The sequence below is a fragment of the Schistosoma mansoni genome, chromosome 6 (assembly GCF_000237925.1).
Source record: "Schistosoma mansoni strain Puerto Rico chromosome 6, complete genome".
NCBI lineage: Eukaryota > Metazoa > Platyhelminthes > Trematoda > Strigeidida > Schistosomatidae > Schistosoma > Schistosoma mansoni.
The window spans coordinates 4,017,371-4,041,810 of NC_031500.1; the positions used below are offsets into that span (position 1 = coordinate 4,017,371).

Here is a 24,440-nt window from a genome sequence, read left to right on the forward strand (position 1 = left end):
AGTGCGTATTGCCTCGATATAGTTTTAATTTAGAAACATTGTAAGCAAAGATGGATAATGGCTAGCAGTGGAATCCAGTTTGACGCGCGTTTCGTCCTATTTGGGACTCGTCAGCTGGATGCACCTTTATCTCAGAGTTGATGTTCACTCTTGGATTGGAACTCAGTATTTTTCTCTTCAAATGCCATCGCGTTATCTACTCCCAAATAGGACGAAACGCACATCCTGGATTCCACTACTAGCCACTATCCATCTTTGCTTATATTATCATTTTCTATTTGCGCACCTGTCATGTTACAATTCCACTAATCACAACTTCTTACAAGCACATGTTCACATAGTGACTGAATAAAAGTTTTTTGTAAGATTTTCTCCCCTTGTCTTCATACGTGTCCTTTATAATATGGATGTAAAATATACACACCATGACACACACATCTATATAGACGTACATATACTCATTTCAATAGTATGTTATCTATCAACTTAATGTTCATGTTACTGAGAGGGTAACTTTCATTTCTATTTCACTTATGAAATTAGTAGAATTAAATTGAAGTAAGAGACTATAAGAGAATACGACAGAGGGGTGGGGGAATGATGGGGGGGGGTGGATTGTTATTATTTATCTTGTTTTTTTTTCTTATATTATAAATTACATTGGTGGATAAATTGAAATAAAACAAATTTCCTTACAATTTTATATGTTGCATAATATTGTGTATATTTTTATATTTTTAGATTAAAATTCGAGGGGGGGGATAAGGGGGAGATTATTGAAAGAGAGAGTGTGTGTGTGTGTTCATAAGAGAGGGGAAAGTTAATTTAATTATTTATCATTAAATAAAACATAAACTGAATTGTAGTGGATTTCATTCAAGTTAATCATTAAAAGAATAATTAAACTTATGTTGGATAACTGATCATGTAAGTAATGTTTGTGTATTATTATTATTTATTATAAAATGGATGGATGCACACTGCTGAGGAGTCTCACAATAGAACGAAACGGCCATCCAAAGCTTCCAAGTTTTCCATGGTGGTCTGGCTTCAATTGACTCATGATCTCAACTATTGAAATTACTATAAATTTTGATTGAGATCATGAATCGATCAATGTTAGATCACTATTGAAAACCTGGAATCACTGAACGGCTGTTTCATCCTCGTATGGGACTCTTCAACAATGTACATCCACGATCCCGTTATGCGGAATTTCTTATACTAAAATAAGTTTCTGTTCAACATGAAAATTTAGACAGAAATTAATCAAAAATGTATTTCATCTATGTTTTTTTGTTTTCTTCAACAGTTAATATCAGTTCAGCTGATGTAATAAAATGTTTTTTTTAATTTATTATATTCTTGAATATGTCAAAGATGGATAGTGGCTAGCAGAGGAATCCAGGACGAGCGTTTCGTCCTATTTGGGACTTATTAGGCTGGATGTGGCTGCACCGAGCTCCAGAGTGAACATCAACTCCGAGATGTAGTACATCCAGCTGACGAGTCCCAAATAGGACAAAACGCGCGTCAAACTGGATTTCACTGCTAGCCACCATTCACCTTTGCTTATAAAGCTTGTGACATCAGGCAACATCGAAGCAGTCCGCACAGTATGCACATATGCCAACAAGAGACTGATCAATTGCAGTCCTAAATAACAATGGGCAGATACAAGTAAAGAACACCAAGTGAATGTCAATATTAATGTATTCATCATTCTATTTAGTTTCCAAAGGATATATATATATATATGCATGAAGAGGTTCCACGTCTTTCATATTCACTATAAAACTCAATTGACTTCATTTGAAATGGAATTTTTTCAAAGATGAATATATCAGTTTTAATCATGAACTAAGATGTATTGAAAAGCTTCATTGACAGAAAAAAGGGAACTTTTTAAGTAGAGAAATATCTTATATTATAAGACCTAACATCTGTTAATAACAAATAGAATCTAGTCAATTTTGAATAATATCAGAAGGGGTTTCTGTGGATATTATAGTAATTTTAATAGTTGAGATCATGAGTCAATTGAAGTTAGATCATCATCAAAAACATGGAAGCACGGGACGACTATTTCGTGCTTCTGTGAGACTCCTCAGACTAAGCGTTCGCGCGCGAGACCAATAGGTAGTAGGTTCAAATTTCGTGAGGCGAGATCGTCGATGCGCACTGCTGAGGAGTTCCACAATAGAACGAAACAGTTGTCCAGTGCTCTCAGGTTTTCAATGGTGGTCTAACATCAATCGATTCATAATATCAATCAAAAACATAATAATCTCCACAACCCAATGCATATACTCTAACAAGTAAGTGGATTTATTAAACATGCTCTTTAGTACGATACAAGTGAAAGACCTAACTAATATACCATTTAATAAATAATGTATTAGTACATATACGGCCTGTTTGCAAACTATATTGAGTTTGACAATTTCAACGTTTCCTATATCTGATCATCATCATCATCATCATCATCATCATCCAAATCATCATCATCATCAACATCATCATCCGAATCATCATCCAAATCATCATCATCAACATCATCATCCGAATCATCATCCAAATCATCATCATCGGATCTTTCAATTTTCTTTAATAAAAATCTATGCAAAAACAACCAAAAATGCAAATTATATTATCAAAAAGGGGTTTTGTGGAGATTTTAGTAATTTTATGTAGTTGGGATTATGAGTCAATTGAAGTTAGACCACCATGAAAAACCTGGAAGAACTGGACAACCACTTCGCCTCATTGTAGGACTCCTCAGCAGTGTGCATCCACGATCCCGCCTAACGAAATCCGAACCCATGACCTATCAGTCTCGCGCCAGAGCACTTAATCACTAGACCACTGAGCTAGCCGGCATCCAACGGTGTTAATGTCTAACTTCAACCAATCCATGGAATTGAGCAACCATTCACCAATGTCATCAGTGAGTTGATATCTCCCAATAGACCTGGTTGCAATCCACTGGTTACTGCTTCTCATTAGAACGCCAGGTAATACCTCATGGAGCCAGTCACTAGTGAGTATATGATCATTATGAGAAGGGGATATGATATTAGTTTAACGAAAGTTTTCCCCTATTTATTGATTATTGATTAAAAACAAAACATATAAAAGTGACCATTAGTTGAAACATAATCTTTTATTCCAGATGTTTCTATTCTCATCTTTGAAACTAAATAATAATAATACTAATATTACTGTTACTAGTAGTAGTATAGAGTGATTAATCTAATAAAAAGCAAAATATTATTCAATTATAAAAGTTTCCTTTATGATCAGATTTGTTGTTTAAAGTTAAACTGAATGATATTCTCTATCACTGTCATCAACACCTTCTCCTTCTCCTCCTGCTCCTCCTCCCCCTCCTCCTCCTCTTCCTCCTCCTTCTTCTTCTTCTTCTTCCTCTTCTTCCTCTTCGTCATAGCCACCATCATGATCATCCATATCATCACCATCATATAGATGTATGGGAATATTTACAGTGAATTTCTCATAACTTACCAAGAAAATTTTCTCTTTATTCATTTATATGAGAGAGATTGATAATGTTCAATTATAAATAAACAAAAATCAAAGACAATGAATGAAGGAGCTAATTTGAAAGTAGACCTCGTTTTTTCTTTCTTTTCTTTTTTTTCTTTTCTTTTCACAAACAATAGATGATCATATTATTGTTAGGAGGAAAGAAAAGAAAAGATAGTTTTAATGTTACTTCTACTTATCCTTGTAAACCTTATTAACTAACTACACTGTGAACTTAACTAACTAACTAATCAAGAATACATAAGTGATGTGATTTCTCTAAGTATAAAGCTGTATTACTTATAGCAGCTCACGTACAATTGAGAGAGAGAGGTTAAGCGCTAGTGAACGAGATCTATAGGTCCTGGTTTAGAATCTGGTGAGGCGCACCCGTGGATGCAAACTGCTGAGAAGTCTTACACTAGGATGAAACGGCCTTTCAGTGCTTCCAGGTTTCTAATGGTGGTCTAGCTTCAATTGACTAATGATTTCAGCTATAATATATTCAACTATATATACATTTTAATCCTGTTCGCTGACTCGCACACTCGTTCATCGACTTGATCATTCGCTCGCTCATTCGACTCGCTTACTTTTCAGCACTACTCTTTCATGCTTGGTTAACGTACCTGTAATTTTTTCAATCTGTGCGTAGTTCAATAATAAACGTAATCAACACTTCGTATTCACCTTCTGATTTATACATCGTTAAGGCGTAATCGAGTAACGATTACCAGGACGAACACTATACGAAGTTTAAAGATAATATCGAATACCGACCATCACATACTCTATAGGTCTTTATATCAATTTCTGGCTGATAAAAAACACAATATACAAATGAATACTATTTTACTAGAAAAGTAATCACATCTAAATGAATATAAAAGTTTGTTTAATATATATTCATGTAAGACTTTAGTTTTACAGTTCATCAATTCTATAATGTTTTCAGTATGGGAATTTGTGAGGATTGTAGTATTTTCAAAGTTGAATTCATGAGTGAATCTAAGTTAGACCATCATTGAAAACCTAGAAGCCTTGGACAGTCGTTTCATTTTCGTATAGAACTTCTCAGCAGTGTGCACACATGATCCTACACGCGGGATTAGTGAATTTAAATGTTAAAATATTACAATCTCCACAAATCCTCATACTGATAATAATCATGTGCTCAATAGTCACCAACTTCAAGATGGATTTCTTGAAGTTTGAGTGAGAAGCTGTGACCAGTGGAGTCCAATCCGTATCGGGTGATGACAGTTATCCATCTCAGACAATGTATGAAGGGTTGCACAAGATGATGAATCAATTGAATTTAGACATTAACACTGTTGGATGTCAGCTGAGTGGTCCAGATGTTGGCGTTCATGAGCGAGACCGAAGGTCCTGTGCTGGAGTCTCACGTGAGGGATCGTATATGTACACTGCTGAGTAGTCCCGTACTAGGACAAAATGTCCATACAGTGACTCCAGGTTTTCAATGGTAGTCTAGCTTGGATTGACCAAAGAATCCAATGGTTAAATTGTTTTAAATATTTAGATTCAGATCATAATCAGATATAAAAAGTTGTTAAAATTACCGAATGACATTGATTCAAGAAAAATGCCAACGGTTAACTTTTCTCCATTTCAATTGTATGAAATAAACTTTCTAGAAATAATTAGTAGTTAATCAGTCAATTTCAACCAATCCACGATGTTTGAGCAACCGTTCACTAATTGTCTTCAGTGAGTTCCTATCTCACAATAAACGTGGTTTGAACTCCACTGGTCACTGCTTTTCACTAGAACTCCAGGAATTATCTCTTGAAGTCAGTCACTAGTGAGCGCACTGTTGAGGTATCCCACAATAAAACGAAACAGCTGTCCAGTGCTTCCAGGTTTTCCTTGGTGGTCTAGCTTCAATTGACTTATGATTTCAACTATTAAAATACTGAAATCTCCACAAAACCCCTTCTGATTATAATTAGTCAATTTTTTAATCAAAGTAATTCTATATTAGTCTAATTATCTGGTTAATACTTGGTAGTTTAGGAAGGAGAAAAATTTTTTTGACAAATAATTACTTGAATAGAGACTACTCCAAGTAGGGTTTTCTGAAAATTCCCTATGATCACAAACTAATATCAAACTATGGTGTTGATGACGTTGAATGACTTAGAATAGTAGCCATATTACACTAATTGTTCAACAAGATGAGATCACTATTAAATGACCGGACAAATATAACATTGGTCAATTCTCAGTAATCAATTTAATTGTAAATAGGTTTGAATTGGATGGGGAGACATAACTAATTTGAAGCTATGCATACAGTTTATTAACTGGTGTCAATTAACAAGATACTTTAGACTAAAGTAACTCTCCTACAATCAATTTCGATTAGGGTTAACTTTTGTTAAGCCGTTTTTACTAACTTGTTTAACAGACAATTTTATTCGGATAGTAACAATTCGTCTATTTCTTTGTACTATTATGATCATTATCATGTCTGTATAAACGTGTACGCTTGATCACATATTACAACTTACTTATATATCTCTCTCTGGCTTGAATGTTTATCGCTTAAATATCACTGGGTTTGGCATTTTCTTTGCCATGTATGTATGTACTTGAATCCTATTAGTAACCTTTGCCTTGCCTAGCTGAGTCATGATTCAATTTGACTATAAATTCACCTCGGAAGTCAATCGCACACAGACATTAGTCTCTCTGCTCCGATTCGCTCAATGTGCTTTTAACTTTGTTATCTGTTCTATCCGCAAACAAACTGTAGTCACTACTTCTGAATTCAAACACCGTTGGAATTTATATAATAACAGTTATCAAGGTGATTGATCAACGAATCTAAGTCACTACAATTCAGATATTTGTTTATGTTAGTTACATCCAACCTACTAAAATTGATTTATGTTTAGGATGGCGTTTGAAGCGAACAGTACTGAGTTCGAATCCCACAGTGAACACCAACTCTGAGATGCAGGTACACCCAGCTGACGAGTCCTAAATAAGACGAAACACGTGTCGTGGATTCCACTACCAGCTACTACCCAATTTATAGTTTGGATGGTTTTTGACCAATTAAATTTAAGAATAATTATCTATGCATACTATTCTAACAAGTTGTTGAAATTTTTGATACATGGAAATATGAGATAGGGTCACTAACCCCATGTCCAACCTTCTTCCTTTATCCTGGCTTGGGACCGACAATAGCATTTGAGGGGCTCCAGGCGGAGTAGTAGTTAAGTGGACAACGTGATGGGGTTTGAAGAGAACGGTACTGAGTTCGAATCCCACAGTGAATACCAACTCTTAGATGCAGGTATATCCAGTTGACGAGTCCCAAATAGGACGTGACGCGCATCGTGTATTTCACTGCTAGTCACTATCTATGTAGAGTTAATTACTTTAAATTTTATTTGTTTTCTAATTTTAGACTACTGATACATATGTTAAACAGGCATTATCTGACTTCAAAATCAAACAATTCTTCTTCTTCTTCTTCTAAGATGTCAGCTACCAACGTTGTCATTAAGTCACAATATGATACATTACTAGATAAACAATCTATGAATTCATGGCTTCCATTACCACATCCATGTGTATTCACCTCAAATTGGTCATCTTTTCATCAATTTGATCTAATTAAAAATTATCCATTATCTTGTTTACATTCAAAGCATACATATGAATCAAATTCTACATTCGGATTGAAAGAATCCTGCTTAAATATTCATAAACTAGGATCTATGACCAAAGAATCCACTTTAAACAATGATCATGATATAGAAGTGAACAAAGAGTGTGAAATAGATTTGAATATAGTCCAGGATGAAAACATTACAGTGAGTTCGTTTTATGATATTCATAATTTAATGGAGTATTTTACTGTCATCAACTGATGAGGTAGTTCAAATCAAACAGTGTTGAGTCGAATCCCTTGTTTACAACTTTGTCATCGATGTGTTCCAGAGAACTTTATGGAAAGGAGACTATGATTTTCCTGGTATTCATTAGTATCGATATAAGCTTGGTTGAATGCCAATATACGAAGATAGTTGTAAAAGCTAATTAATCACAGTTGCCAGTCAGTGAAACTCAAAAATTTCTACTACTGACGTCGATCAATATGAAAACAATCACGAAGAACTTATTTTGTACAATCTAGAACTCATCAATCACAACCGTTTCTGAATACTTTTTATTTGTGTCAATACATTAGTTTTATCCTCCTTTCCATTGTCTAGAATCCTGGAAGCTATTTATGCTCTTCATTTTCTTCATTGGCAGTCGTCCTGGTGAGACTATAATTCATGGATGGCGTTCGAACGATGCTAGACTTACCATGATAGTGTCCATTTAATAACTAGGACCAAATGAGGGTTATAAACCTGTGTGAGGAATTGGAATTGGAATTTATTTATTTAAACACATAAATATTGGTACAAAGTGGCACCAGATATATATGCACCACACAAATCTCATTTGATATATGTGAGGGCTATGATACTGCCCGGGTGCCCAAACCGAAGTAAGTGATTTTCTTAGGAGGCCACACCCGGAGTCGGCGACCTAAAGATCTGATCCACAAGTTAGTGGAGCATCGTGAGGAGATACAGTCTCATGGTAGTCGGTGACCAACGATTGATTCATACGCCATTTGTTTCTTCAGGATACTGGAGCCCATGTGCACCATTGGTTTGGAATCAGGGTTTTCCGACTCCCGTAGGTGGACTTTTCGTGTCCACCAACCCGGTTAAAGTACCGGACATTTGCTTTTCGTCCTCTCAATTTCGTAAACAACACCCGACCTCGCTACGAGAAGGCAGTGAGTAGGACTTTCCTGGCAGACGCTATATACGCGTAGCCATGTGAGAGCGTTTCGAGAGGGAGAGCGGACTTTCCCCACTCTCGGCCGCATCAGTGCACTTGGGGGCAGAATTATGATTTACGGTTGATGATCAAGGTCAGAAATTAGATTCCGGGTTTTCATCACGAATTGATATCAGCTATAATGCCGAAACTCTATTTATCTAAATGGATGAGTGAATTTCGCACCCAAAATCTGAGAACTATTATCTTATAGGTGATTGGTTCGTCCATAAATTATAGATTTGCCATCCTGGACTTACGTTACTTTCGTAGTTTCTATGGTTGTCACCAAACGCCTACTCCACTTGAAATAAACTATTTTCTTCAATGAATTATCTCCTTAGACAGATATAGATTTCTTGAAAGTTTGTCATCAGTGTCAGAGAAAATTGAATTTCGAGCTATTGTTCCGACCATTAGTTAATCTCTATCATCAAAACAAGTAAAACATATTAACTTTATAGGTTTTAAGGACTTATTTTATTTCAAAAAGATACAGTCGCATAATTAGTCCAGAAGTGGGCAATAAATAGAATCATTTGAATATTGCTTCAACAGACTGAACAATTTCGATAGTTGAATTCATGAGTCGATCTATGCTAGACCACCAATAAAACCTAGAAGCACCGGATGAACGTTTCGTCGTAGAGTGGTACCCTTCAACAGTGCGCATCCACGACCTCGCTTGCAGGTTTCAAGCCCAGGACCTTCGGTCTCGCGCAACAACGCTGAATCTTTAGACCACTGAGCTGGCCTGCACCCAACGGTGTTAATATCTAACCTCAACCAATCCACGAAATTGGGCGACCAAACTTAACAATTTCTACAATCCCATACTGAGAATTTATTTTCGTTACTAAAGATTAGTTTTCATCCTACAAAAGAGAAAACGGTACTTCTCTAAATAAACATCACCCAATTACGTTTATCAGGTGTTCGAATAACCTTCAAACACTTATTGTTATATTACATTAACTGAAATGTACTTCTCTATATCAAACGAACATATTTCAATACTTGATACTGTTCAACTTAATACCTTTTCAAGCAAAGATGGATAGTGGCTAGCACTAAAATACAGGACGCGTGTCTTGTCTTGTTTACGACTCGTCAGATGAATGTACCTCCATCTCAGAGTTGATGTTCATTCTGAGACTCGAACCTAGTACCATTCGCTCCAAATGCCATCACGTTATCCACTTCGCTACTGAGTCCTGATATCCACTTGCTTGTGCAATGTGATGAAGTTTAAACTCACTTTATGTTATTCACTTGTGTCTTCTCATTGTTATTTAAAACTGTAATTGATCAGTATCTTGGGAAGATACAAGCAAACAACACCAAGTGAATTCATTACCTTTCGTTTGCTAAAAAACGTCAGATAACATGTAGAGATTCCATTTACCGTCGTTAAAATAGAACAGGAAAATTAGTTCATAAAATTTAAATGTTTTCACTTGCTAGAACTTAGTAGCTAAGTGTATAACACGATGTTGTTTGAAGCGAACGGTGCTGAATTCAAATCCCAGAATGAACATCAAGTCTGGGATGCACGTATATCCATCTGACTAGTCCCAAATAAAACAAAACGCGGCTCGTGGATTCCACTGCTAACTACTGCTGATACTTTTCACTTACTAATCTAACTACTGAAATCAAATCTAATCGTAATATTTGTTGTACTGTCTGTTTGTTAACTGTGAAAATGGAAGGTAATGCAACTTAATTTGATTGCATTACACAATATACAGTAAATAGAAAACAGGATTAGTTTTAATATTGATAGTCAACTATTTATCATAATAAAGCCATGAAATTCCTATGATCATACATTTTAACTAATGATGTTTAAAATGAGGCTCTGTTGTTACAGATCACTTACTTACTTACATCTGTTACCTCCAACGGAGAATAGGCCGCCGACCAGAATTCCCCAACCCACTCTGTCCTGGGCTTTCCTTTCTAGTTCTATCAAATGTTTGTTCATTATTCTCATATCTGTTTCCATTTCTCGACCTAACGTGTTCTTTAGTCTTCCTCTCCTCCTTTGGCTTTGAGGATTCCAAATGGGGGCTTGCCTTGTTTCGCAGTTGGGTACCTATCAAGAGTGTTGCTCTGGTTGTTGGAAGGGGCATCGGCCTCGTGACTTCCGAAAAATCTCGGGTTCATCATGGAGCATCATGATCATTTCTTCAACTCCCAGGGTAGAGTTTAAATGGTTTGAATTATTTTTTCTGGTTAGCGTTTTTTTAGAGAGTTAGTTTTTCTACGGGATGGGGTCGCTAATCCCATGCTCAACCCTCCTCCTTTACTCGGGCTTGGGACCGGCAGTAAAGCTAGAAGTGCCACAGATGGAGTTGGGTGCTTTCATCAATATGTGTCCTATCCACTTTCAGCTTTTCTTCCTGATTTCTTCCTTCTCTTGAATCTGGTTTACTGTCTCCCACAGTAGGTTATTGCTGATAGTGTCTGACCAACGGACCCGAAGCATTTTACATAGACAACTGTTACTAAGCACCATTATTATAGATCAAGCAATAGTTAATTAATATTTCTTTTCCAATATAGAATGAATATCCAAATAAAGAATATGAAATTCTACCAAAAGAAAAAAAACCAATGTAAGTGAGAATGAATAAATTGTTTTTTTATAATCATAGTTGAAAGCGTGAGTCAATTGAAGCTAGACCACCATGGAAAACCTGGAAGCATTGGACGGCTGTTTCGTCCTAGTGTGGGACTCCTCAGCAGTGCGCATCCATGACCTCGCCTCACGAGATTCGAACCCAGGGCCTACTAGTCTCGCGCCAGAGCACTTAAGCGATAGACCACTCAGCCGGCATCCATGGTGTTAATGTCTAACTTCAACCAATCCATGAAGTTTGAGCAACCGTTCACCAATTGTCTTCAGTGAGCTGATATCTCAGCCATTTTTTTAAAAAATTACATCAAATCATTCATAACAAGACTGACTAATTCATACAATTAATAACTAATTTTAATAGTTGAGATCATGAATCAATTGATGCTAGATCATCATGGAAAACCTTGGAGCACTGAACGGCCATTTCGTCCTATTATGGGACTCCTCAGCAGTGCGCTTCTAGCTTCAATTGATTTATGATCTCACAAAACCCCTTCTGATAATAATAACTAATAATTGAATTTAATTGGTTTCAAGTTATTGTCTTGTTAATGTTTAAACTGAAGTTTGATCAGTCTTGATGTTATAAGTTTCTCTTATTACAATTCAGTTATTCCTATTGCTTAGTATTCTTGGACACTACTTCACTCGAAAAGTCTCCAAATCGGAATACGGTTTAAACAGGGACGAAGTTATATTCTAAATAACAAGGATAAATGGAAGTAAGAAGCACAATAAGGAAAAAAATTAGTATATTTATAGTTTTTATATGATAAGACTCTATAGTCTTCTTCAAGCATCCACTAGTGCTGATTGGATAAGAATTAGCTAGTCAGGGTACAGCAACATAATCCTGAACGGGACGTGCTATAACCCAATCTTTGTCCTGTTAACAGTTGGTATATGGGTATCCTGTATTTGATTGCCTCGATATAGCCATTATTACACAAGTTTATATAAAATAGATGGAATATAGCTAGAAGTGGAGTTCAGGACACACATTTTATCTTATTTTTAACTCGTAGCCACATTGCACAAGCAAGTGGCTACCATAACTCAGTAATCAAGTGAATAATGTGATGGCATTTGAAGCGAATGGTACTGGGTTAGAGTCCCAGAGTGAACTTCAATTCGAAGATGGAGGTACATTCATCTGACGATTTGTAAATAAGACGAGACACGCTTCGTTGATTCCACTGCTAGCCATTATTCATCTTTGCTTATAAAGCTTGTGAATTAAGGCGACATCGGGGCAATGCGTACAGGATGCTCATATGGCTAATGAAAGACTGATCAATTGCAGTCCTAAACATCAATGGAAAGATAAAAACAAACAATACTAAGTGAACTCCAGTGTTTCATTTGACGAGTCGTAAATAAGATGAGACACGCTTTGTTAATTCCACTGCTAGTCACTATTCATCTTTGCTTATAATACTTATGATTTGAGGCAATATCGAGGTAATACCCGCAGTATTTTTTTGTATTTAAACATATAAATATCAGTACAAGGAAGCACTAGATAAATATGCGCTACACAAATCTCATTTGATTTGTGTGAGGGCTGTGATACTACCCGGGTGCCCAAACCGAAACAGGTGGTTTCCTTGAGGGACCACACCCGGAGCCTTTGATCTAAAGATGTGATCCACAAAGCAGTGGAGCATCGTGAGGAGATGCAGTCCCATGGAAGCCAGTGACAAACGATTGATTCATACGCCATTTATTCCATCAGGATACTGGAGGCCATGTGCAACAATGGTTTGGAATCAAGGTTTTCCAATTCCCCTTGGTGACTTTTCCGTGTCCACTAACCCGGGTTAAGCACCCGACATTCGCTACTTGTCCTTTCAATTTCGTAAACAACAGTAATGTCCCAGAAAGGCATTGAGTAGGAGTTCCCTGTCAGAGGCTATATACGCGTGGCCATGTGAGAATATTTCGAGAAGGAGAACAGACTCTCCTCACTCTCGGCCGTACCAGGGCATTTGGGGGCATACCCGTAGTGTGTACATAAGCAAGTTAGAAACTTTCTTTATCTTCCTTTATCTTTTTTTCTTTTTTCTTATTATAGATTATCCATTCATAAAAGTACAACTCCTCCTCCTCCTCCTCCTCATCATCATCCATTATCAATGAAAAAATTTACAATCCGTGAAACAACAAATTTATTAAAATCCTGGTTAGATAATCATCGTTATAATCCATATCCAACTAAAAATGAAAAAATTAAATTATCTTTAATAACTCATTTAAGTTTAACACAAATATCAACATGGTTTGCTAATGCTAGAAGAAGATTAAAAAAAGAAAATCAAATGACATGGATACCAAAAATACGTCATCATAGAATAATAACAACTAATTCAATTCATTTAAATAATCAAATGTGTCATAAACAAGATGATGATTATAATGGTAACAATACTACTAATACTATTCATTTAAGTAGTCATTATACTACTACTACTACTGATAATCATAATAGTAGTAGTAGTAGTGGTAGTTGTAATAATAATAATACAGATCAATTACCAGAAGTGACATCAGATTTAAGGTCAACAATAATAACAAATTGTTCAATTCATCCTTTGAATAATCATCATGATCACTATCATCATCATTTGACATCTTTAAATAGTCAACTAATTTTGAAATATTTTCTGAATAAAAACAGACAACAACAACAAGGACAAGAAGAAGAAGAGAAAGAAGAACGACGACTACAAAAACAAGGAGAACAAGAAGAAAAAGAAGAAGTAGAACGACGACAAAAAGAAGGAGAACAAGACCAAGAAGAAGAACGACAACGGCAACAACGAGAACAACAATGTTTACAAATCCAAGATAAATTGAATGAATTTTCAAATATTTTATTGAATGATATCAATTTATGTAAGATCACATCAATCATTAATAAGAATACTATAGAGAATAATAATAATAATAATAATGATCTATGGAATAATGATGATAATACTAAACTAATTCATATGAATCCATTAATTTATAAAAAAAATATTGATCAATATCGATTATATTGTAAATCATTAGAATCATCAGAATCGTCATCCTCATCATCTGTTGAATCTACTACTACTATAAATAGTAATATCATAATAGATTCACAAAGAACTCAATTGAATCATACTTCTAAAATATGGTCAGTTGCTGATGTCATTGATGTATAGATAAATAATGGGATTCATGGATGAATTGAATTATTTGAATAATATATTTCTTCCATTTCTTTTTTTCTTCTTTTTTGTTTTTCTCTTTTTTTCGTTAACTTTATATTAAAAAAACAAAAAAATATCTGAAAAATTAGATCACGTAATTATTTTGTTATATAGTTAAGTTCATGAGTGAATTGGAGCTGGATCACTGTGAAGAACTTGGAAGCACTGGACAGCTGTTTCGTTCTATTGTGGGACTCCTCCACAGTGCACGAGACGGGATCGTGGATGTGCACTGCTGAGGAGTCCCATAATAGGATGAAACAGCCGTCCAGTGTTTCCAGGTTTTCCACGATGATTTAGATTCAATTGACGCATGATCTTAACTATATAAAATTACTAAAATCTCCACAAAAACCCCTTTGTGATTACGTAATTATTGTTGTAATTTATTATTATTATTATTCATAAAAAAGATAATATTATGATCATGCAAATACTAATCCATTCATTTCATTATTTGAAATTGTTCTCATTTACATTCATTCATCCTTCAATCTTGAAACAAAATCTGATTGTATAGTTAAAGTAAATATGAGATTATTATTAAATTTGTCAATAACTGAATGATTGTAAACTTCATGTACTATCATCATCATGATCCAAATCATCCAGATCATCATCATCATCATCATCGCCCGAATTATCATCCAGATCATCATCATCATCATCATCGCCCGAATTATCATCCAGATCATCATTATCATCATCCAAATCTATATATCGTTTACTGTTATATATGTGTAGTTGGAAATTAATAAATTTAATATGTTTTCTTCTGTATGCAAATTATATAACTTCAAATAAAACTATATTACTCCTTTGACTGGATTCTTTTACATAGAAAGTTACTTATTAAATAAATAAATAGTAATATATTTGTAATATCCCAATGAGTAGAAAAATTAGATTTTCTGATGTTTTGTCACTCAATGTAAGCTACTTCTTCAGAGAAAATAAATAACCAAATTATCATTAATCCAAGTTTAAATAGTACAACGGAACAACACAAATATTAGGTGAAGCGTTCCATATACTGCTTAATCTTATTGCTCTCAATGGAAAGGAAGGCCTTACTATATACCCTACTTGAACTATTTATCCTAATCACCTAGTCTGATACTGTTTACAATTCACACCATTATATTAGAAATTAAACTCTATCCTTTGTCATTATAAAAGTCACACATTTTTCATCATTAACGGTGCACACATACACACACACACACACGAATTTACATACATGTCGCTTATAAATCACCTTGACCGAAATGACATGACCTTGACTTATTCAGACTTGTTTTTTTGATTGATCGCACCGTTGTACTATTTAAACTTGGATTAATGATAATTTGGTTATTTATTTTCTCTGAAGAAGTGGCTTACGCTGAGTGACGAAATGTCAGAAAATCTAAATTTTCTACTCATTAGGATATTACAATTATATTAATAACAACCTACTCAATGGTCAATGTATTCGACATTATCAAATCAAAACTTGTTAATGATACTTATTATAATCTGAAATCTAAAGATAATGAATTGGAATAGCCACATTATAATGAGTGTAAGTTATAATTTATGAAAATATATAAGTTTGGAAATCCTTTGTCAGATTTTACAAACAGTCAGAAGTAGAATTACATAATTTAAGTACCGGACTTAATCTATTCAACGGGAACTTTAAAATTAAAATCCGTGTACATACAACTAACTGGTCCCAAACAGATTGGAATCCAATCCAAGTGTTAGCTATACTTTATAAATATATGGATATTATCATAATGTTAAATTTATGATACAATATAGTCTAACAATATCTATGTTTAGTTTTCTATCATTTAGCTGCATCTTTAAATCTTCTCTACATTCTGTAGTCCAATTCAGTCACTGTAACATTTAGTCCCCACATGCCCTGGTACGGTCGAGAATGTGGAGAGAGAGTACGCTCTCCCTCTCAAAATGCTTTCACATGCCCACGCCTATATAGTCTCTGCTAGGGAAGTCCTACTCACTGCGTTCTCGTGGCATCGCTTTTGTTTACGAAATTATGAGGACGAAAAGTGAATGTCCAGCGCATTAACCGCGTTGGTGGACATGGAAAATCCACCTAGGGAAGTTGGAAAACCCTGATTATGAACTAATGGTGTACATAGACTCCAGTATCCTGAGGGAACAAATGGCGTATCAATCAATCGTTGTTTACCGGCTACCATGTGACTGCATCTACTCACGATGCTCCACTGTCTTGTGGATCAGACCTTTAGGTCAAAGTCTCCAGGTGTGTCCTCCTTAGAAAACCACCTACTTCAGTTTGGGCATCCGAGCAGTATCACAGCTCTCACACAAATCAAATGAGATTTGTATGGCGCATATCTATCTGGTGCCTCTTTGTACCAATATATATTCAATATTACTACATCACAAATGTCATAATCTTAGTAAAGGTTAATGTTATCCAAAAGATTAGAATGTTTAACCATTGTCAAATATTCAAAATGTTTGTTTGCTGTTGCCATAAATCATACAATATAAAATTTGAACCGGAAACTTGATTATATTTATGCTTCAAAGAATTACAATTCTAAATCTATTCAGGAAATCAACATAACAGAATGCCAAAAAATACAAAAAAAATTCCAAATGAAAGAAAAATGATTTTTCATTTTGTAAAATAAAACAAACAAAAAATACATGAAAATTTAACATGAATAAATATTGAAGGGAAAAAAAGAAAAAAAAGAGAAAAAAAGAAAAAAAAATAGAAATGAATACATTTGTTACCCCCTAAAAATCCCTTATTTTTTTTTAAAAAAAACGTAGTTTACGTACGGTTGATTAAAATTTTTTTGTATTTAATTTTCCGATATTTTTTTGTTATTTAGCTTTGAATTTTTCTTTTTCTCGCCCCTACCCCCGCAAAAAAAGAGTTTCTGCATGGATACAGTAATGACTTGATCAATACAAAAAAAAACAAAAAATAATTTCAAAATGAAAGAAAAATGATTTTTCATTTTGTAAAATAAAACAAACAAAAAAAAAATACATGAAACTATAAGATGAATGAATATTGAAGGGAAAAGCAGTTGTCACTCCCATAAAAAAACGAGTTTCTGCATGGATACAGTAATGAATTGATCAATTTAATAATTCAATAATGATAATAATAATAAAAGAGAATGATAAATTTAATGACTAGTTATTGAAATAATTTCAAAATATCACCACCCACTGAAAAAATATTTTTCTTTGTGTGTGTGTGTAACAGAAGAGAACAATTTTTTTTGAAAAATCCTTATTATTATTGGAATTAAATGATTGTAATTAGCGTATTAAATATTCTTAAGTCATTTATATTTTACATGGACGTTTGAAATGATTAATTATTTGTAGGAAACAAAGTATTCAGGAACTATTATCTCCGATTATACATTATTGAAATTGACAATTTTTACTATTTATAGGCATGAACTAAAAAATAGTTCAAATACCTTTTGATTCTATTTTGTTTACTACTTATAAGTAGTACATAATGATCAATGAATTTCTTTGGATTTTCATAGTTGAAATCATGAGTCAATTGAAGCTAGACTACCATGGAAAACCTGGAAATACTAGACGGCCGTTTCATCCTATTGTGGGACTCCTCAGCAGTGCACATCCATGATCCTGCCTCACGAGATTCGAATCCAGAACCTATCAGTCTTGCACGTGAACGCTTAACCTCTAGACCACTGAGCTGGTCGGCATTCAACAGTGTTAATGTCTACCTTTGACCAATCCATGAAATTGAGTGACACATCCACCACTGTCTTTAGGGAGTTACTATCTCACAACAGACGTGGTTGAGCTCCACTGGTTATTGTATCTCACTAGAACTTCAGGAAGTACCTCTTGGAGCCACTCAAGTTACTCAATAAATCCAAAGAATCAGAAGGGGTTTTGTGGAGACTTAGTATTTTCATAGTTGAAAGCATGAGTCAATTGAAGCTACACCACCAAGAAAAACCTGGGTCTCAATCTCGCTAGGCGTGATCGTGTATGTGAACTGCTGAGGAGTCCTACAATAGGACGAAATGGGTGTCCAGTGCTTCTAGGTTTTCCATAGTGGTGTAACTTCAATTGACTCATGAATTCAACTGTATAAAATTACTTAAATCTCCAAAACCCCTCTTCTAACTTGAAATGCTTTAGTTTATCTATTTGCTTAACGACATCTAGATCACTTTCAATGGCATAAAATAGTCGTTTCTAAATATGAGATTTGCTTAACTTATGAAATTTATTTTAGTTAATGAAATAACAATATAAGGATTCATAAGTGGAAGTGTTGCTTTTAAAGTTTTCGGTTAATGAAGAGTTACATACACCATTTAAAGTTAAAATAAATTTTACAGAAGTGTACGTTCCACTGGACATTTGTAAGTCATAGAACTATGAAGGAAGTCTAATGTTTCCTTAATGAACATTCTGTTTATGAACTAAATTAAATGATAAAAATAATCATTCTATTTTGATTGAGTTTGGTTCTCTAAGCTGGATGGTTTGGTTGTGGAGCTTTCATCATCCTTCTGAACGACATCATCAGCACAAACTTCAGATAAAAGTGAAGTGTTTGAATTTCTCCACATGTGATTCACAGCTTGTCCTGTACACCTCGATGTTGATTGGTTCGTATTGACCTTAAATCTGTCATTGTTTATTTCTTTGTTTTGGTTGTATCTCCTATTGGTTTGATTTTTGTTCCTATGTTTCTGCATCATTTTCTTGACTGGTTGATAAATTAGATTGATTTCAATGTGCTTGTTTATTGTTGATTGACCTGAATGCCAAGCTTCTAAAAATTCTCTGGTGTTTTTGGAATTACCTCTGTCCAAAATCTCCACATATTTCCATTCGAATGTGTATCCGTAGTTATCCACGTGTATTGATATGAGTGAAGACATGTCATGGCGTTTGACTGTTAATTGATGTTCATGCAGGCAAAGATGAAGAGGGCGTCATTCTATTCATCCTATTCAGAAGAAAATAGATCAGATTTTGTTGAAACTTGAAATAACTCTCAAGCATAGAATGAAATGAGTTGAGGAAAATAATTTTATTGTATGATATGAGTAAGAAATGCATAGACAAGGTAGATAGAGAACTTTATTATGAAAGGTATGGAAGTATGCTTTTAACCAGAAAAGAAAGAAGACAAATCTCTTTTCCCTTAAGTGTTGTATCCCAAAGTGAATAACGAATGGTAACCTTGAGAACTATTTATGGACCAATATGATATGTATATTTCCTATTGTATAATTGTTACTTAACTAAACTATTCATATTCATGTTCCTTTTATTATAAGCTTTATTTTGACCCATAGACTATTATTATACGATTTACCATTTTTGAGCTATCCCCAGTCTATCAATTACTGTTCTCCCTATTCACAGCCACATTTGGTCAAATCTTGTACAAATGTTACTTTCTATTTTATGGTTTGATGTGGTCAGTTTGTTTGGTATATAAACCCAGTATATTTGGGAATAATGATTCATATTGTAGAGGCTGTTATTGGTGTTCTGGATTTAATTGGCTGGCCTAGGCAGATAGTGGGACCGACAAGTGTTCTAGACTGGTAGCATGGGTTTTGTATGTCATTGGTCCGATCGATAAATCACTGCTCTCTGATTAGCGGGAATCAGCACATTCATATATCAAACAGGGCTCGCACGCACTCATTCGATATAACATTAAGGAGTAGAGATTTTAAAGTAGATTAGTAATATACATCCCAATTTGTTGTAAAATGAAGTTTTGGTAACATAAATTAGTTCATTAATTGGACTGATTGTACATTTCACTAGGTAAAAATAAGCTTTTTAGTAAGTTACATTTTCCAATACTTTCCAATATTCCTATAATTTTAACAGTTAAATTCACGAGTCAATCTAAGCTCTACCACTATTGAAAACCAGGAATCACTGGACAGTTCTAGAATGGGACTCTTCAGCGGTACATATCCACAATCCCTCACGCGGGAATCGAAACCAGGACCCTTGGTCTTGCGTACGAACACAACCTCTAGACCACTGAGTAGGCATCCGACGGTGTTAATGTCTAACTTCAACCAATTCACGATATTGAGCTTCCACGTTCTCAATGGTGGTCTATCTTGAAACGATTCATCAATTCAACTATTAAATCTTTATAATCTCCACAAACCTCCGTTCAGATATTTATTTATTATACATACTATATAAATGAAGCTGGTGACTACTGAAGTGAAATAGTGTCGATGTTTCATCTGGCAATCTTTTCCAAGCTCCTTCAGTAAAATAATTTGAATGCAAAGTTATTAATAAATGCACTACAACACAACCAATTAACTATGAAAGATTTTACGACGGGTAGAGAAAATTTTCACGTGACTTTTGATCATTGATGCATACTATCATTAACTGATTGAATTTGGAAATGTAAACCACTGCATTCTGATCACGCGATTTAATGAATAAGCGTTATCTGGAAGCCCTTGTAGCAACTAGCATTGCTACATGCCTAAAGGATTTATCCTTCCTTTAGAACAGATGAATTATTCTAACCTTTCCCGCCATTTTGTCATTCATATATGCTACCTTGAGCATGCAGGTATAATCGTACGTTTATATCTCTATGCGTACTTGCATCTTTCATGCTTATAGATGTTGAGTCATGTTTTAGTTAAATTGACTTGGCATGCTTACCATCTTCGACCCAGCTTCTCCGCTTTGTATTTCACATCGTCTGTCTGTATAAAAGTAGGTCATTGTCTAAACAGGATTACCCTACGTAGTATATACGAAGTCAAAGAAAAAAATGGTGTTCATGACTCATTCATAGTTCGTCCCTTTATCATTCCTAATAATGTCAATACGTTGTCACAAAAGCCTGAAGTTCTTTTATCTTCGGGGTTGTGAGTCTTAAATACTACCATGGAACGACAGTCCATTGCTTCCTAGTATTTATGTGAATGTCAATCCGTGAAACAAACCATATATTAATTAGACCAATCTCCATAGAATCCACAGTAGTTTTGCTGAATAAATGAGTATTATTTTTGAGCAGTAAAAATGTAATAATATTTTGGGGGTTCTAAATTCTCTGAGGAAGGTTGTTTAGCTATACAGCTTTCATTGTCGTTCTGGACAACAATTTCAGAGTCTACTTCATGTAGGAGTGAGCTTCCTAGTTATTTTCTATAGAATTAACTCCGCTCAAAAACCAACACTGTCACTTCATTTAGTTTCATACAGACCAAAAGTACAGCTGAAAACGAAAACAATTGTAGTAACATTTACAAAATAAATCTCAACAACTGCGGAAAATGTTACGTTGGATAAATTATGCACTCCCTTCACCTAGGCATGAATGTGCATAGATTATCAATGAGGAGACATCAATAAAATACCACTATTATTAATCTATTCAGACAACCAAGAACACAAATCCGATCGGAGAAACGTCTAAATTTCGGATTAGAGAGACACCAAGAATGCCAAATCATTTCTAGAAGTATGACTTTCAGATCAACTAGCAACTGACAAACATATCGACATTGACTCAATCTATGAACCTAAAACGAAGGGGTCAATTAATCATGTTTGACATAAAAAAAACTAAGTTAGTTTTTGGAAACAGTCAATATGAAGTTCAGACTGACCTATATTTTAGAAATCCTGAAAAATCCTCTGCTTTTTGTAGAAAAAGACAGGACATTGAGAAAAATCTTATATTTGCAGGAAGTCAACGGTCAAAGCTAAATGACTTCTAATCTTCACCTGGTAGTTTGATCCAAGTTCCAGATTTCTTTGCAAAATTTTTAAATTTATTACTGAGGAAAAGATTATCTAACTACAGCAGCGGAATTTTTCATAATATAGCTTCCTGCTTTAATCTTGGATATATTGCAGACAAGTGGTTCAGCTAGAATTTATGAAAATAGACTTTAGTTACTAATTTTAATTTAGTAGCTGATTATTTTAACAAAAATTAAATTCGTTTTGTAAAGTGAACATCTATCTAGTGCTCCCTGACTTTCCATAGTCCACCAACCGATACCAAGATCAGTTTTTGAATAATTTGTTGTTTCTTTACAAATGGGGCTGGTTTAAAAAGGACAAATTGATGATGAGATGAACAAATAAAAAAAATGAATTCAGTAATATTTTGATGGATATCCAGTTTTATTACAATGAAATTATGTTGTGATAAACTATTTCCATAATGGTAACAAAATTAGGGACTCGTCAGCTGGATGTACCTGGATGTACCGAATAGGACGAAACGCGCGTCCTGGATTCCAATGCTAGCCACTATCCATCTTTTTTCTCGGTTGAATGACGGTGGGTATGATTTTCTTAAACATTTTCTACATAAAGGGGTTTAAGCCAGAAAAGTGTCAGTAGCAATGAACAGTATAGACAAATAAGAAAAACAAGTAGTAATCATTTGTAGTTAGAATGGGGTATTTTCAACTTTCATCCAGGTTATCTAGCTCAAGACAGTTATGTATACTTAGAATCTTCTGTCTTCTCATTGAATATTATTTGCGATAATATATTATCTGTAAAAATAGTATGGTAGAGTGGTCTACTTATAACCACATAAGTAATATATGGTGGTGGTCAGACATAGAATGTATTTTGGCAGAAGATCGATGGGGAAAGAACAGAAATGAAGCGCAATCCGTATGAAAATGCATGAACAATGAAATCAGAGAAGACGGACTGATATTTGCAGAAGGAACAGTTAGGATTGAGACAATTGATTGTTATTTTGCAAATTAAGTGCTGACTGTATGGTTATCAGAATTTAGTGAAATAATCTGTAATTTGTGCCTAAATGCATTCGATTGTCTCTACTTGTGTTCTTGTTCACTACAGTAGGAAAACATTTCAGCGTAGGTGGTTTCTTTTGTTGACGTTATGTTCCATGGGTTTAGAGATTTTATTGCAAAGCTTTAAACATGTCTAAAGACTTTACATCAACTTCTCTCGATATTACCGGAGTAAAGGTACTTTTTGAGTAAACTTCTGTTAACAGTTTCTTATATGATGTCCGTCTAAATACTATTTAGGAACAATTTATTTCTACCTATGCCTCTACTGACTATTTCTCCGGTGGAATAAAAGACGAGTTTTACATGAAGCTTTCTGAACTCATTCAGAAAGTCGGGCACTCAGATATAATGATCTTAACAGAGAATTTTAAGTCTCAAGTTAATAGGATAAGTCATGCTCAAAACCTCTTAGGTGAGTCTTTTGGTTTTTAATCTCAATGAATATCTCCTAGAATCATGATCGCATATCCGCCTATTCTAAACAAACGTAAGTTTTAATCAGAAAGGGTTTTGTGGAGATTTCAGTATTTTTCAAAGTTGAAATCATAAGTCAATTGAACCTAGACCACCATGGAAAACCTGGAAGCACTGGACGGCCGTTTCGTCCTATTATGGGACTCCTCAGCAAGGAGTTAATCTAAAGCTAGAAAGTGCATCATGACTTGTTGAATGAACTACCGAGGTCTTTTAGAAAAACGACCTAGTTTTAGCAGTTGTGTCGACTAAAACAATAGAAGACAATGGTTTGTTTAGGCACAGAGTATTAGCCAAAGATGGTAATTCAGTTGGTGAAATTTTAAGTTTCGGCAACTGAGAAGGTTGGGGCATATATTATGTATACCTAACTACCACGTACTACTACAGGTGATGTTTGCTGACATGTAAGTAGGTTTGAGAAAAATAGGGGTGCCCAGACCAAATCGTGGCACTTGTTCACAAAATTACTGACTGGTGAGTCTGAGACATATTTGTTGGTAGAGGCTACTTGGTCGCTATTCGGGTGATAACCGTGACCAATGGTTAGAGATTTTGAGTGAGATGGCTCAGAATCATTTACAATGACGTAGACACACTCACTCTTTATCTTCCTCTCGATTTTCGATTCCATTATTCTTTCATACATACTTTTCCACTCTGTTTTCTTGAACTAGATTCTCAATATTTAATCCTTCTTATTGTCATTACTATCACACCATCTCGACCTTTTTCCTATTCATATTATTAATTTCAGCTCGACACCTTACTGTGGTATGACAATTTGAGATAACTCAT

At 34.7% G+C, this 24,440-nt stretch overlaps 1 protein-coding gene across 1 annotated transcript; it reads left to right on the plus strand.

Annotated features, from left to right (window-relative positions):
* Positions 1–7,061: 7,061 nt before the first annotated feature.
* On the plus strand, positions 7,062–13,157 carry Smp_172260 (hypothetical protein; the record flags this gene model as incomplete). The annotated part of the gene is made up of 2 exons (XM_018797997.1): positions 7,062–7,397; positions 13,143–13,157. 2 exons carry the CDS (start codon positions 7,062–7,064, stop codon positions 13,155–13,157), a joined length of 351 nt encoding a protein of 116 aa, XP_018652983.1.
* Positions 13,158–24,440: the final 11,283 nt, after the last annotated feature.